The sequence below is a fragment of the Gossypium hirsutum genome, chromosome D08, assembly GCF_007990345.1.
Source record: "Gossypium hirsutum isolate 1008001.06 chromosome D08, Gossypium_hirsutum_v2.1, whole genome shotgun sequence".
NCBI lineage: Eukaryota > Viridiplantae > Streptophyta > Magnoliopsida > Malvales > Malvaceae > Gossypium > Gossypium hirsutum.
The window spans coordinates 56,453,328-56,470,585 of NC_053444.1; the positions used below are offsets into that span (position 1 = coordinate 56,453,328).

The window sequence follows — 17,258 nt, forward strand, 5'->3', positions numbered from 1 at the left end:
AAATGTCTTACCCTTTCAATTTCCGTAAGACATTTTCCATGCTCTTCTCTCTATCGCCTCCTTCATTCATTCCTTCATTTCCGGTAGAAAATTGCTTCTGCTTATCGATTTTCCAGTAACTTGTTTTTTTAATTATTCAATACTTATTTTTTTAACACAATTACAAATAATTTATTTGATATTAATTTTTTTCAATTTATAACGATTAATATTGTAGCTTAATAATTGAGTATTATTATAAATAAATCATTGCAATATATGTAAAAATAATTTAAAATATAAAAATTTATTAATACATATCAATATATGTAAAAACAATTTTTTTGAAAAATATTTCCAGGAAATATGCCAAACAGCCGAAAATATTTTACACAGATTCAATCAAACACCAGAAAATATTTTCCAGTAAATCATTTTACAGAAAAATAAAACATTTTCCCGAAATTATTTTACGGAAAATATTTTACTGGCAATTAAACCGACCTAATTGAGAAAATTTTAATGATATGTGAGCTGCACGCTCCAATAATGAGAGTAGGAATGGCATCCACCACTGAAGAAAAAAAGCAAATAAAAGAATTTCTCAACCGTATTATTTTATGTATATAGGTTTAAGCATTGAGGAGTGAGGAATGACTGCGTTTTTTAAGAGACTTTGTTTGATCATATATCATCTTTCTCCTTCATCTTCCCCCTTCCCCTTCCCTTTCTCTGTACTCCAACTCCTCCCTCTTGTTGTTTTTAATTTCTTAAAAAATAGAAAAGAAAAAAAACCCCACCCTTTTTATTGCTGTAGCTATTCAAATCCTTTTGTTTTCTTCGAGTCCCAGAGAGGCCCTTTCTTTTTCCTTCCTTAAAATAAACAAATCCTCCACCCCCCCCCCAAACTGTTTTTAATCTAAACCCCATAATTTTATATATAATTTTTCTTTTTTTTAAAGAAAAAGGGAAAAATATTTTTAATCCTTTGTTTTTCCTTATTTTGTGTCGTCCTTTGATGCTGGCATGGCTGGTCTTGATTTAGGCACTGCTTCTCGCTATTTTCATCAGCTTCATAGACCGGACCTTCACCTCCAACACCAACCTGAACCGGAGGAACAAGAAGCTTCCAACAACCGTGTTGGTGGTCACTATGGGTCAGCTGACCATCACCGAGACGATGGTTCACGCCAAGCCCTGGATTTAGTCAACGCGGGCAACTCGGGTGCGGGTGACCTTGTTGCCCGTAGGCCCAGAGGTCGTCCTCCAGGTTCCAAGAACAAACCCAAGCCTCCAGTCATCATCACAAGGGAGAGTGCAAACACGCTCCGAGCTCACATTCTTGAAGTTGGGAATGGCTGTGATGTGTTTGACTGTGTTGCCAACTACGCTCGGAGAAGGCAAAGGGGAATCTGCATACTGAGTGGAAGCGGTACGGTGACCAACGTGAGCATTAGGCAACCAGCTGCAGCTGGGGCTGTAGTTACCCTTCATGGCAGATTTGAAATACTATCACTTTCGGGTTCGTTTTTGCCACCGCCAGCTCCTCCAGGTGCTACGAGCTTAACAATCTATTTGGCTGGCGGGCAAGGCCAGGTTGTAGGAGGAAGTGTAGTTGGGGAACTGATGACGGCAGGGCCTGTTATTGTCATAGCTGCATCGTTCACAAATGTGGCCTATGAAAGGCTGCCTTTAGAAGAGGATGACCAGTTGCAGATGCAAAGCGGCAGCGTTGGCGGAGGAAGCGGTGGTGGAAATAACATGTTTGGTGATGGGGGAAGTGGCGCTGGTGGGTTGCCTTTCTTGAATTTGCCTCTGAATATGCCGCCTAATGTGCAGTTACCTGTTGAAGGATGGCCTGGAAATTCAGGTGGTCGACCTCCGTTTTGAGATCAAGCTTGGGTCAAAATGAGAGCTTTGGACGGAAAATTAAAAACTGCTCAAAAGCGGGTTTCATTGGTGATATAATCGGGATTCTTGGATCATAGAGGTCAGGAAATTCATGGACTACTTATCATCCTCATCGCTATCATGCTGCTGCTTCTTTTTCTTCTTCTTCTTCTTCTCCCACTTCCTCTGATGTTGATGTTAATCTTAGTTTTTTTTTTCCCTTTTTGATCTTTGTTTTAGTAATTTTTCTTTTTCTGATTTTGGAATCTATAATTTCTGGAAATAGTCCTTTCTCTTGTTCATGGTGGACTTTCTTCTTTCTCCCTATAAGAAATGGTTTGATGATGTATTAATTTAACTCTTGTTGGATAATATCAGTCACTGAATTCCAGTGTTACTAACAGGTCAACTAGGGTTTTCATTCTTTTCTTTAAATTGCATCACATATCAATCTGTTTCATCTCCTATATATGTTTCAGACACAACATATATATATATTCCTTGTAATGGAAAGTACTCACAGGCTTTCCAAAGTAAATCTTGCAGGATTTGGTAACATGGGATTGTGTTATGTTTGCATAGTTTTCAGTAGATAATAAATAAAACAGTATAAAATTATAGTAAATTAAGAGCAAAGGTTTCGTCACTTGGGGGGGGGGGACTAATTTCTTCTTAATTGTTTCTAATGGGTGCCTGTGCCTCACACAACATATCAGTTTTTGCTTTTGCATTGAAGTTCAATTACCTTCCTACACAGCTCTCTTGGGAACAAGCCCCTTCTATTTTTCTATTGCATCATATTTCCTCTCTTCCAAATCTTTTCAACTATATCAATACACATCACAAAACTAGCTACCTTCCATTTCTTCTTCAAATAACCCTCTCAAATGTACATCAACTAATTAGCTTATAGGTGACTTACCTATGTAGGGTGATCCAATATATATATAATTGCAGTATATTTTGCAATTTGTGGCTTGTCCACTCAGACTCCATTAATGTTGTTTTGTGACAAATTTGGACACCCATTTAGGGTGGGAATGGGTACTATAAGAATGGAGATTAATGTTGTCCTTCGAGACAACCTTATTGTAGTTCCAGGGATGGATGACGAATTTTATTTCCTCACAAGAAATGTCAATTTGTAGTCTCTAAATAAACTACAAGCTGTATACTAAATTATGAATTAATAATCAACTCATGAAGCAGTCTTTAATTATACAAACTTTTTTTTTTTGCATATTAAATAATATAAAGCCACAGTAGTGTCTTCATATTCAAATATTATTTTTTGGTGATTATAATGAATCACAACAGTTTGGAAATGGCTTTAAAAATATGAATCTGTAGCATGAGAAAGGATATATATATATATATGCATGGTTGTGTAGGTAGTGAAAAGCTTGTTATCAGTCGTCATTTATATTAGAGCAAGTAATTTAACAGACTCAATATAAGACCATATGCAAATCCCTTTCTTTTTATAAAGCGACATATAGCCTTACGATGATGATTTAACATATATATGTATATAATATAGTCATAGATACAGCATGAGAAGTTTAAGAATAATAGGGATTGGAAGCTTGGGGTAGCCCTTTTTTTTATTTTTTATAAAATAATAAAGGTGTTGTTTATCCATCTTTGATGCTGATTCCTTTCTTGCTTACGATTACAGCCTCTTCTTCATCATCTTCATATTAGTCTGTTTAATCACTGAGTTAGGTATTCTTTTAATAGTGGACTGACTTTAATAAATATATAAAATATAAACTATATATCTATGTGTGACTGAATTTATTCTTATCTCCACTTTGAATTCCATCGTGGAGAAACAAAATGCTCGCTTTGCCGTACGCCAACTATCAGCAGTTGAAAGCAGATTGTTCTCATTGTGCTTAATTTTGGCTTAATGGGAGAAATCATTCAAACAAGTTTCGTAAATTTCTGGAATCACAAGATGCCCACAATATTTTGTTTTAAGCAAAATCCGGGATTTTTTTTTTCATTTCCGCAAGTTGTATTCATATAAAAGATGCTTTGATTGTAGCTATTTAAATTCAAATTTTGGAGTTGTAGTTATTAAGAACACTTTACTTGAATACCATTTCAACTTAGACATAATTAATGTTAAACACATGCAGACCTCTACTCTAATATGTATATATATATATCCCAATAGTAGTGTTAGATTGAATGGAAAGTTTGAATAGTTATAATAAAGAGGAACGGATTATCTAGAAATTTAATATATTGCTAGATAAAATAAAATATTATTTTAGTTGCATCTATAAACTAGAAACATGAATATTTATAATAATAAGAATATGTATGTTATTAAGGAGGTATCTACCCTATATCCAACTTGCCAATCTTTATATATATATTTTGCCCCTTATTATGAGAAAATGCCCCAAGCATCAAGTAGTATCTCATACCAATTATTTTTTGTAATTACAAATAGAGTCAAAGTTTCCTACTAATTATGCTAATTAACAACACAAAGAAAATGATAAGATTTTTAGCTTAACGACATAAATAAAGTAGTTTAGATGTGGTGGAACATTTTTATTATAAGGAAATTACCTGGTTTTCTACAAACAAGAGCTGACCTATTCTCGCAAGAAAACTCCCCTTGTTTGATTAAGCCTAACGACCTAATTATTTCCAAGAATTTTATTATTATTGTGGTTGTTGTTTGTTTCCAATGACAGTGATGATAGAATAAACCCACAAAATGATTTTATTACATTAACGGGTGCTCAAAATGCATAAAATACCAAATCTAATGTATAATATAATAGCAAACCCAGACATGAAAATGAAGTTTAAGATAGAAATACTAAGAAATGATGTTGTCCTGAGAACCTATCAACAGTACTTATTATAAGTTCCAAAGTACATCATGATTACCATTGACCAAAAAGTAATTAGCAATTATGCAAACCACTGAATCGAAGTCATATTATTAACCAAAAGGGAACCACCATTTATAATTAATTAACCCAACAGATCGCACAAATGATTAAGCAGCTTTTCTGGTTATTGCCCCCCAAGAACCCAATGCTTCTTGTTGCTTCATCTTCGGACTGGGCTGTATCAGTTGGGCTGAATATAATAACCCATTTGCACAGTGCCTAATTATTGTTGGAGTAAGTGTAATAATTGATATAGATGCATTGTCAATGGTGACAACAAATCCCATTGAGAACTATAGAAGACTCCTATCATATTCAGATCCATAAACACGAGTCTTACATCTAAACTCTAAAAGCACCAACCAGAAGAAGAGGAGGAACAAACACTCTGACCAAAGTAAATTTGAGATTCTAAAGAAAAAGGTGTCAAAAGCAGTCATTTTTTAGTGAGGTGAAGAAAACTTAAAAAACTACTCAACAAGAAAGAACAAAAGACTGGATCTATAAGAAAATTGATTCTCCACCATTCTTTCCCAGTTTGACAGCTAAGGGTGTTGCATATTCGATGCAAGAACAGTCACCAAGTTGATGCCCGAGCCCCAAGCGCTCAACTGTTTAATTCAGAATGCAGCAGGCATCTTCATTGTTGAGTGTGGCCAGGCCAAAGTGAGTTCATTTGTGAATTCATTTGCATATTATTATTATGCATGGATGGAGGAGCCGAATTACTATAGAATCCAGACCCTCCATTAAGAGGGCTACCACCGTTTTCATCAGAAGACTCGCTTGACCCACCTTGCGACGGAGAACTACCTGCTGTCCCTGGACCCCCAAAGTTTTGCATATTTGACGTTGGCATGAGAGGTACCGTTTTGAAAACATCTAAGTTCTGTTTTCTCCCATCCGCAATAAAGCTGCCAACAATGACCTGGCAGGAGATAGAAAACAAGAATGAAATAAATTTATGTCATGCCATGAGAAGCAACCCCCTTAGTACCCGGATGATTACCCAGTTGCATGGTGTCTGAAATGCACATATTTAAACTGAAACTACTAGTCTTCTGAGATGTGAATGCAGCAAAAATTCTATCATACCGTTACGAGATTTAGTATAAGTATCAGATATACCTGAACTGGTGATGCTGCCTGTAGTGCGCCTACAACTCCACCACCTACCACTCGACCATCAGACCCAGCCAAGGAAACATTTAATCCACCAGTCCTGCTGCAACTACCACTGTTTTCAGAAACCAAGAACGAACCTGATAAAGAAATAATTTCATATCGGCCCTGCAATTAGAAAAAATATATATTGCCATAACTAAATTGCACATTATTGATAAAATATTATAATTCAAACTGCTAAAACTGCATGGACCATTTCAGCTTGAGAATATTTCATGTGTCTATAGCCATGTAATGCTGAGATTTCAGCTTTATACATGTCTTTCCATACCATTAGCTATATAAATCTCAGAAAGTAAACTCAAGGGGAAAAACCTGTGACTGAATAGACAAACAACCCATGGCTGCATGGCATTACTAGCCTACTTCAATTTATATTCTTCAGTTGACCTCAACAACCTATACATGCCAATCATCCAACTATAACGTGATCTCATTCTCACACATGCACTCACCTGTTCCTCTCTTTCTTTCAAATCAAACTTATTTGACTAGCTAGTATAAATGGAGGATCATCAATAATTTGACTTTAAACAGCAGTACATATGAGACCAGTGACTCAAGATTGCACCTTATATGGGCTTGCTTGTATTGTGTTCTGGTACATGGATTTCCAATATAAGGTTTTCATACATGCTGTCTTCTAGTTGGTTTTGCTTCAAGAATAGTTCTCACATCAATTCTCTTTTATACCTCCAAATGGAGCCAGCTAAGCATTATTTTTGTTTTTTTTTTTTTGTTTGAAATATTGCTGCTGCTGTCACTAAATGATGGTAATGGTAAACCCATTTGTTACCTGACATGAAATGTTAGCTCTAAACCTAATAATTGTATCTAAAACCAACAAGTTCATCTAACAGAACTGCACATCAAAAGAGCCAATTAGCAAAATGAACACAAAAATCCACTGTTATCAACAAGATGACATTAACAATAAAAATCCTTCCAATAACTGACCTACTCTGTTAACTATTTTCCCAGTATTATTCAGTCTTTTCATTGGGTTATTGATAGAGTGAATGGATTTTCCATTTATTAAAATCTCTTTTGATTCAAAATTGTGGTGCAACTAGTATCCCCCCCCCCCCTGTTCTGGTCATGGAATAGATGAAATAAATCATGAAACTGAGGATTTACCTCAAAACTTAAAATCTAACAGTGGTCTCGCAAGCAACAATCAACAAAGTCATTTAGACATTGTTCTTCACTAAGCCAAAAAGACAAGACATAAGGTATGAGCATTAGTCTCTTGGCAGATCTGTATTCACATTCATAAGTTCCTTTTCTTCTGAACTAATTCATTTGCTTTCAGACTGAGATACTAACATGCAACAAAAAACTTATGATAGGTTAAATTAAAATGCATCTAAAAGTTGCAAAAAGTAAATAAATTATTCTCTAAAATAAAAAAGACACCAACAGATGTGTGTGTGCATTGTGGACATATACACACAAGCTCACAAACACATACATGGGGAGACAGGAAATGCCTTTTTATGTTAAAGGAAAGTGCAGAAAGTTTAAACTTCAGCAGCCCTGTAAATATGTAAGCAGTCCAACTTAAGCCAAGGTCCTAACCAGATGATTTCATTCAAGATCAAACTTAGTTTATCAGATGGATATTATATTGATGTTAAAAATACCTCAAATTTCACCATACTACCAGATAATACAGACTGGCGGAGTGTAACATTACAGACAGCACCATTTGCAGAGAGAATACAAATCGTGCGTGGCCCTTGCTGTGAAAAAGCAGTAATCTTTGATGCTATATCCTACACATGAAAAGGCTATACTGTTAAGGAACATCATAAATAACGTTCAAGAATTACAAACATGATCAATCAGAACCTCTGCAAATACAATAGTATTGCACGTTTATTGGCAAGCAATAAAATTTAAGGCTGATAAACAGAGAAGTATCTCCAACAATGAATTTATGAAACAGCATATAAAAGGCGTAAATATGACATGACTCAAGCTAGGATCCACATGCTCTACATATTTTACATTGCTCAATTCAGTATTTAGATCTTAATTACTTCATGGTGCTCGGCTTAGCAATTATAGGATGAGTTGCTTTTATGCAATATTTTCCATATCCATAATTCCAGTTGTATTACAAAGGGTCTGAAGACACTCTTTCATGCTAGCTTAAAACATTTGAAAACACAATATAAGAGAATTTAATCATCTCCCAATATAAATCCCTTAAGACCAAGAAAACTTCACACATTCTCCATTCCATCTAAAACAACCATCGTTACAAAGTATATATACACCACTCACCTCACCGGTGTTCACGGTGATCACATGAGGAGTAAATCCCACCCCTGAAACTCCACCTAACCAGAGAAACAGACGCACAAAATTTAAACAACGAATTATGATGAAAGAAGAAGATATAACATTTGACACTGAGAGTAAGAGTTACCTAATGCATCGATCTGTCTTTTCCCAGAACCGGGCGGCCTTCCACGATTCCTTTTAGGAGGCGGTTCAGCGGCAGCACCAACACTTGGTAAACCGACGGAGTCGTTACCAGCGTGATTGGCGGAGTGACTAGGAATTTGGGTAGTGGGTGCCAATTGTAACGCAATGTTACCATCAGGAGCATATTTCCTAGGCCTACCTCGCTTCTTTTTAATGGTGGGCTCTGTATTGTACTGAAATTGCGGCGATCCATCAAAGGCGACGGAGTTCAAAGAATGAAGCGGCTTGAGTTGTTGTTGGTTTTGATGATGTTGTTGATGATGATGATGCTGTTGATGAAACTGTTGTAAATGGTGCTGAGGCGGCGAAGTTAAGGGGTTGAAAGAGAAACGATGAGCTGAAGAAGGAGGGATATTAGCCGTCTGATTAGAGGTGATCAAGGTGGAGTTGGACGGATACGATGAAGACGTGGGTCCTATTACCATCTGCTGCGCTTGTTGTGCCTGTAATCCCCTTCCCCCCGCTGCCGCTCCCTGCACTGCTCTCGACTCCATTTCTTTTTCTTTTTCTTTCTAAAAACAAGAAATTCTTTCTCTCAGAGTTTGATGAAATAGGGAAAAAATGAAAAGAAAGAAGAAGTGTAATTTGTAACTCAACTGAAATTGCGAAGAAGTGTTGGAGAAAATAACTCGAAGGAGTTAAGTTCAAGAGTTGTATGAGTTATCTACTTCAAGAACTGAAAGAAGTGCCAACTCCAAAAAGGAAGAGTACCATTGGAATTAAAAAACTCAACATCTAGATTAAATTAATATAACATTTCCTTATTATAATTATCCACCTTAAAGTAGGGTTTTTGTTATTCATTTATTTATTTTAAGTTTAGGGTTTTCATACATTTCCAGGTGCACCTTTTTTGCCCCTAGATTTTGTCGTGGGGGAGCCAACTGCCGGATTTCAACCCGTACGAATGTGATTATTTTGAGGGTAAAAATTTCAAGCAACATTTTTAATTCAAAGTTTCAGTCTTATAGACATTAAATGATAATTTAACGTCCCAATTGACACATTCAAGCACTTACATTAGTGAATTTTTGTTAAGAGTCCAAAAAAAAAATACTTATCATTTTAATTGTGGTTTGTGTTATTTATTACCTCGTTCTTTAAGAGGCAAGGAAATTTAGTAGGCTGCATGTGATAGATATGGTATTGGCGTCATCTTTGACGAAAAGGAAAAGGGCAAAACATAACAGACAATGCATTACTTCGACGGATGGTTGCTTTGCTGAAATACAGATGTATGTAACTGCCGTGAATTTAATGGGTGTTGTACATAATTTATCTAAAAGAGGGGAAAATGGATAAGATAAGCTCTAACAATATCAATGACAACAACAATCTCAATTTCAGTAGTCAACACATGACTCGGGTATCCACGCCTTACCTGGCCACACCATTCAACCATCTATGATACCTACCAAAACATTGCACCTGATATCTCCCAGACACTTTGATAATGGAGCTAACACTAAGAATGATGCTTAAAATTATGGAATATGCTTGAAATGGGCTATGCTTTATGCTCTTTTACTGGGCAAAAACCTCCACTTTATCATGGTTCAAGTTACATGTGGATACAATCTCACAGTAGCTACCCCAAGCTACTAGCACCTGATCTCATATGAGCCAGCCCTGCCCTTGGTAATATGGCCAACCCACTCTTCTCCCATACCTGTGACATTATGAAGTCAACAATAGCATCTTCAGCTACAAGAATTACAAAATACGTTCAGAATATATAGGTATGCTTACAGAGGCTGTAAACATTGGAAACTGAGAGGAAATTTTGGGATAAGTTTCATCTGTATTTCTTTCACCAGAAGGCATTAAGACACGTGTTTTGCAAAAGCATGGTAGGGTGTCAATATCCCCTGTTTTAAGTCACCTAGAATTTATGTTCTTCAGCAATTTCATGATACACAAATAATCAGTTTTTGTTGCCCAAGATGTTTCATTGAGAACCAAATAAGACCTTAGTTCCCTTCATAATCCATTGATCATCCAATAATTCCTGGTAGCAACACTGATTCCCTATTTCCTATTCATCTAACATACATGAAAATTCAGCAATCTTTGAAGGGTAAAAAAGAATCTACAGCATCAATGATAAAGATTACAGATAATGAGGGTAATAAGTACATCAAAAAACTAGGAGAATAGTTTCAAGAACAACATTTTTTCTATATTTTTCAGGAGAAATTAAAACCAAAGCAAAATGGATTCAACATGATTGAGCAGTAAGATAGCAATCTATTTAGGCACCTCAAATTCCATCTGAATTGGTGGTCTCATCCAAGATCTCTTTTCAGCCATCATGGAAATTAACTCAACTTCTGCACTCAAGGTCGGCTTTGTTTGTCCCGGGAATTTTCTTATCCTAGAGAATCACATGAATTTTAACACTTAGCAACTGCAGAAGTCAATCTAGATATAAACCGCAGGCATGAAAAAACTACTGAGCAGTAAAGGACAATAAACTCATTGGGTAATTTCCGAAGAGATGGGTGCAGGAACAGGATTGAGGTTGGGGCTTTGGCACCCACATTGCATATTAACAAACTAAACACTTACTTCCAGAGCAAGCTATCAATAGGAAGCATTATACTTTGCTCAACCTGATGTGACTTGGAAACTTGTTTCACTGTTTGTTTTGGGACAGGAATTCTGATAACTACAAGTGCAAACATTTTTACTCCAAAGACGCTTTTAACCTGAAATATTAATATAAATAAGCCAACAGAACCACAAACTTCCAAATATGGACAATTTCAAAATGTATGATTATAAACCTTAACATTTACTTGCATCAATGTTTGACCAAGTTCCTTAATTGTTGGCAATATCTGGAAAGGAAGACTAACACCCTCAGTGAAACAGTACCTATGCGTCCATCAAGTCAAAAAGAATATTAAAAAGTCTATATAAAACAGTTTTAGAGTGCAAGAAACATAGAAATATGATCAGGCGTCACCAATATAAAAGGGAATAGATAGAGATTGCACCACTAAGCATTTGTTTTCACAATCTAACTGGATTACTTGGTTCAAATGGCTCCATGATCAACAAAAGCATTCTAAAAGTAACATAGCAAGCAAATAATGAACACACCTTGGTAGTCTTCGAAGCGAACTATAGATAGATATAGAATTTATCATTCACAATTATCTTAAGTAACAAACTTCTATGTGACTGACCTTACATACTAAATAACACAAACTTAAACCACAAACTTCATCAATTCAAAATCACCATCTGGTGGCACAAAACTAACTGTCTTTTCTGACTTGAATCTAGTAAGATTCACATACTGATGGAAAGTAACATTGTCCAGCTTAATAGTTTTGCCACTGCAGAATATAGCATTGTAAGACACAGAAACAAAGCTGGACTAGTATGCTCTGAAACGAATATCAGGAAATTTTAACATCATGGCAACAGGAGCAATATTAACAGAAGTCACAGAGTTTAAGAAAATAGGCAATCCAATACGAAATGCTTTTGAAAGTCACATGAATAATCAAAATTCCATCATAAACACTGCAACTTTAACAAGCAAGAAAACAAGAGAGTGACATATGAACATAGTGAAACAGTATTAGACGGGGACTTGAATGCAATCAGAAGCCACCCTTTAGTAGGATGGGATTTTAGTTGTAATTCTTTCTCAAGTCCAACTTTGAATCAGGCATTCCAGAGAGGAAGCACTTCTTAAGAATCTTTTATTCTTCCTCATAACATCACAATGAAGCACACTGCCTGTAATCACCAAATGGTTTATTTTCAGCCAAACAGACATCAACAAACAAGAACACTTCTGAAACCAGCACCAACCTTTTTAAGACATAAGCAGCTTTACACTTTCCACAATGTCCAGAAACATCAGAAACAAACAACGGTTACAACCTAAGCCACCACATCTGATAGAAAGGAATTTGACAGAATTCAGAAGCTAGCACCTAATTCCTTTTTATAAGCAAGCCCTTCTCTTCACCAGCCAACAGCACTGGTAACTTGTGAAGTTGCATTTGGAACAGGCTCATCTGATGGCTACCTGTTTAACGCATATAGAAAATGAAAACGGTCAATGAGAATGCACCTTTACATAAAAACTAAAGCACAATAATATACCTACCTTTGCCATACAAGTATTACCTACATGCATCAATTGTCAAAATAAAATATACCTATAATACATAAAATACAGCTCACCTTGGATGAAAATGGAGATTGCACTCCTTCCTGAGTGTACAACTTTCTTCAACCTTCCAACTTCCCTTCAGCAGCACAAAATGTCTCATTATAAATGTATGGTACAGAAGTTAACATGCAATTTAAGAGACAGAAATTGTATTCATCATTATTCAATAGTTGATTGATTGATCAGTTAAATCAACACATTCAGTTACTAGTTGCTACCAGTATTAATCATGTCGATCTAAGCTTCTTATTACAGATTTGCAGTCCATAATTCCAGGAGTTAAGAGTCAAATGTAAGTTCATGCACGATATAGCAACAGAAGTTACAGAACATCATGAATTAAACCAAAAAAAATAGTAAAACGAACTATAAATCAAGCAAGAGGATGTGTATTTAAGGCAAACCATTCAAATGTCCTTAAATAAGATTATTATGAACACCATTTCCGTCAAAGGCGCCACTTAAATAAGATTGAGCAATGCAACAGCCTGCAGAAGTATAAATGACAGCATAATCTTTTCTATATCTAATATCCAATAAACTGAAACATGAGAACAAAGATATCTACTGTACGTCAACAACAAACTTGAACGCACAAGCTACATTAGCATTACTACTAACGATAATTAATATGTATACAGAGGCGGAACGTTAACCACAAAATTTTGAATATTTATCATTAAGTCCCAATTTTTTTGAAAACTTTAATTAGCCCCAAAATTTAAATTTTTGAAAATTTTAATTAGACCCCAAAAATGTTTTGAAAATTCTCGTTAAATCATAAAAAGTTTGAAATTTTTAATTGGACCCCAAATCTTGAAAATTTTAATTGAACCCCACAAGTTAGATGACAACATCTACCGGTGTATACATTGCTGATTCTCATGTAAAATTAAAAGCAATCTCCAATCTGTCGCACGGGACATGTAACGGGTTCCTTGGTTAGCAAAATGTGCATAGGAAGGAATCCACCATATTTCCCCTATATGAAAATTATACTAAATCAACTACACGCGGGGGGAAAAAACCTAAAACACTTGAGCAATTATCATACTTGAAAAAAACAACTAAGCTTGCGTTCCAATTGAGCTGGCGACGGCAGAAACCAGTGGCGGAACCGAATCTGGATAAGTAGAGGACGCTTGCTTCGAATTTTCTTTGGTGATCCTCGCATCGATGAAGAAGAGAATTTATGAAGGAATGGAAAATGTGTTCAAAGAAAAGGTCGAGAGGATTAATGGTCGAGGGACATAAAAGATACAGAAGATTAACTTTTTTTTAAGTGGTCGATATATTTGTTTTTACTCGTATTTATATTTGATAAAAGTGATTATTTTATTAAAAAATAAAAAATATTTATTTTTAAGTGTTTAATTCAAATTTTAGGGTTAATTTGATAAAATATTATAATTAGTTAACAACTTTGGAAATTAACATTCATTGAATTTTTTATAATAAAAAAATTCAGTGAATTAACTCTAAAAAATCATAATGATCCACTTGTATTTAACAAATAAAAGGTAAAATTAAATCAATTCACAATTAAGGCTAAATTTATTATATTAACATAAACTTGAAAGGACAAAGATAATAATATTAACAATTAATTTTCATGAAATCACTTCTAAAATTTAAATTTAATACTAAAAATTAACATTGTTACCTTTGAATATTGTTATACCCTACACCTTGGAAAGACTCCTCAAACATCCACTTTTTGTGACCAAGCCAAGAACCATTCCTTGTGGCCAACCTCTCGATACAACTTCTCGTGAAAATCCCTCAAGACAACTCTTCTTACTCCAAGATTGTACAAGGGCCCACCTAACTGTCATTTATGATACCAACTATCATGTCTCATCCAAAATTATTAACATGTCCAATCACCACCCTAGTCATCTATAACACCCCTTACCCGGCTTGATCGTCGGGTTCAAGTTACAAAATGCTACAGTCATTACTAGAGTAACTACAAACAATTAATAATCATTTTACATTATAATACAAGCAATCATCATCAAAACAACTCATAATCACATTATACAATCTTTTTTGAGATTTATACGAGCTTAAGAAAGCTCATTTCCTAACCCGAGCTTGAAAAAGGACCAAATTACAATATTTTTAAAGTTTTCAGATCAAGAATTGATACCCTATCTAGGTATTGATACTAATATGAACTTCGATGTTTCAAAAAATTAATTTAAACCAAAGGTATCGATACCAGACTTAAAATACCGATACTTCTTTTAAGATATCTATACATTAACTTTGTATCGATACCATTTTAAAGTTCGATGTTTAAAAATTTTGAAGAAAATCACTAACTACTTGTAACACCCCATACCTGGTCAGATTGCCGAACCCGAGCTACGAGATGTTACGAATAAATCTGGAATAATCACGTGTAATTTAAAACATTTAATGATCATATAAATACACACATTAGTTATTAACAATGAAAACAGAACTAAACCGAGCTTCTAAATACAATAGATTAAATTCGAGCATGAAAAATGACCAAATTGTAAATTTTGCAAAACTTTGGGCTAAGTATCAATACCAAAAAAAAATAAGTATCGATATTTTTGTGATAGGTATCGATACCAAAATCAATATCGATACCATTTTGGCATTCTGTAATTTGAAAACATTGTTTATTTGGTCAAGTATCGATACTTTGGTCCCTAGTATTGATATTTCTATCCAATTGGTTAAAAATTACAAGTTTGAAAATTCATTTCATGCCCAAAGCTATATTTTAATTCATAAATACAAATAGGTACACATATGACCTGCATAAAACTCACTCAATCCATTACAAACATGTCATAGTTCAATCATGATCTATTAACCATCTTATCTATTACAATTAATAACTAAGTATGCAATCATCATATGAAACTTATTTCATCATCAATAAGGTTTCAAATCTAATTACCAAAATCACTCATTCATGCTACTTAACAAAGACAATTATACTCACTTCTAGAACCACAAGTTACCAATAGTAAATGACCATTTCCATATCAATTCACAAGTAAGATATCAAAACCAAAACATGCCTACCATTCAAATGACACAAAACATATTCAAACTAAATAAGATCAACATGATAATTCTACTACTTACCCCACATTCATCACAAGATCAACATGAAACACAAGCTTACATCATATACCAACATTCGCTTATTTACGTATTAAACTAAAACCTTAAATTTGACAACTTCAAAACCCTATATACATGCCACAAACTGGAATAACCAAGTCAAAAAATACCAAAACAGAAACTTGATAGTGTGAGCCTTGAAGTGAATATAACAGATTAAGCTTATATAGCTTAGTAAGTTCATAATTACTTAAACAAAATTCTTACCTTGGTTTACAATTAAGTAAACAAATATAACTAATTTAATATGTATTCCCTGTCAAGAAATTTACAACAATAAGGTGAGTGTTTCACATATCATTTGTATAATCTCTCAATCATTCAATACAACATACTTTCGTATCATTCAATTAGGAAAGATTCAATATATAAATCGTATTAACCAATTGATCATGTCAATTCATATTCATCTTCCATTTCTTTTATACACACAACTTTGTCACCAATATTGCATTTATCAGGTAAGCGTTTCATACATACTATAAACTTTCCAGTCGTTTTAATATCGTTTCGAACAACTTTTAAATACATAATTATTAATTATTCAATTTCATCACTTAACATTTCAAAATTCATATAAACATATCATCTCCAAATAATTCATGAATTCAATACATATATATTCATCATATGGCCCGACGAACTATAATAAACAGATACAGATACATGGGTAACTACACCACACCAGAATACTCATAAGAGCTGAAACTACAACACACTAGAGCATCGAAGTGCAAAGCCCGTCAGCATCATATAATCAGTATCAATACATCCCTCCACCACACCAGTATAACTCGGTAATCCGCAACAAATGCTGGATTCCAGTATAATTAGTAATATCTTCGTACCATCACACATATGTCCCGTACAACGCGCAAATAACCCTATTGGCATGCCAATCGTATCCTTCGTTTACTACGTTCAAACGGGCACTTTAATTGAATTCATCACATTAAAAAATTAGAGGCACTTCCATAATATCCGTACACAGACTGTAATTCCATTACATCCATTTCAAGATCATATAATTCATATTTCACAATCATTCATCAATTTCCAATTACATACTATTTCACCTTTATACTTAATTGTAAACAATTTATCATTACAATCCGATATTAAATATTCAATCACATATCAATTTTATCTAATTCAAGATAGCATGAATTATAAATATTTACATATACATTCATCACATTTCAAGTAAATCTTACTCACTTACATTCAACCTTAAATAGTTAATACTCTCAATTTCATATTAATAATTCAATCACAAATTAATTAATTAATTAATTCATGCAACATGTAACATGAACGTATAAACATATATCTAATCTATGAACTTACCTAAGATACGCTATCGGTTGACTCGTAGGGGCTAATTCACGAATTTCCCTTTTCTCTTGTTATCATCCGTACGATTCAAT

At 34.4% G+C, this 17,258-nt stretch overlaps 2 protein-coding genes and 1 pseudogene across 2 annotated transcripts; 1 reads left to right on the top strand and 2 right to left on the bottom strand.

The window, feature by feature from the left end:
* The first annotated feature begins 632 nt into the window (after positions 1 to 632).
* Positions 633 to 2,266, top strand: LOC107933544 (AT-hook motif nuclear-localized protein 23). The gene has a single exon (XM_016865781.2). The coding sequence runs from the start codon at positions 1,006 to 1,008 to the stop codon at positions 1,867 to 1,869; it is 864 nt and encodes a 287-aa protein (XP_016721270.1). The 5' UTR covers positions 633 to 1,005; the 3' UTR covers positions 1,870 to 2,266.
* A 2,807-nt stretch (positions 2,267 to 5,073) lies between these two features.
* On the bottom strand, positions 5,074 to 9,380 carry LOC107933578 (AT-hook motif nuclear-localized protein 13). Its single transcript, XM_016865834.2, has 6 exons — positions 9,063 to 9,380; positions 8,407 to 8,977; positions 8,262 to 8,317; positions 7,616 to 7,747; positions 5,916 to 6,077; positions 5,074 to 5,715 (listed from the first exon to the last, which is right to left on the bottom strand). The coding sequence occupies exons 2-6, from the start codon at positions 8,957 to 8,959 to the stop codon at positions 5,428 to 5,430; spliced, it is 1,191 nt and encodes a 396-aa protein (XP_016721323.1). The 5' UTR covers positions 8,960 to 8,977; positions 9,063 to 9,380; the 3' UTR covers positions 5,074 to 5,427.
* LOC107933558 (AP-2 complex subunit mu-like) lies at positions 9,063 to 13,834 on the bottom strand (annotated as a pseudogene).
* Positions 13,835 to 17,258: the final 3,424 nt, after the last annotated feature.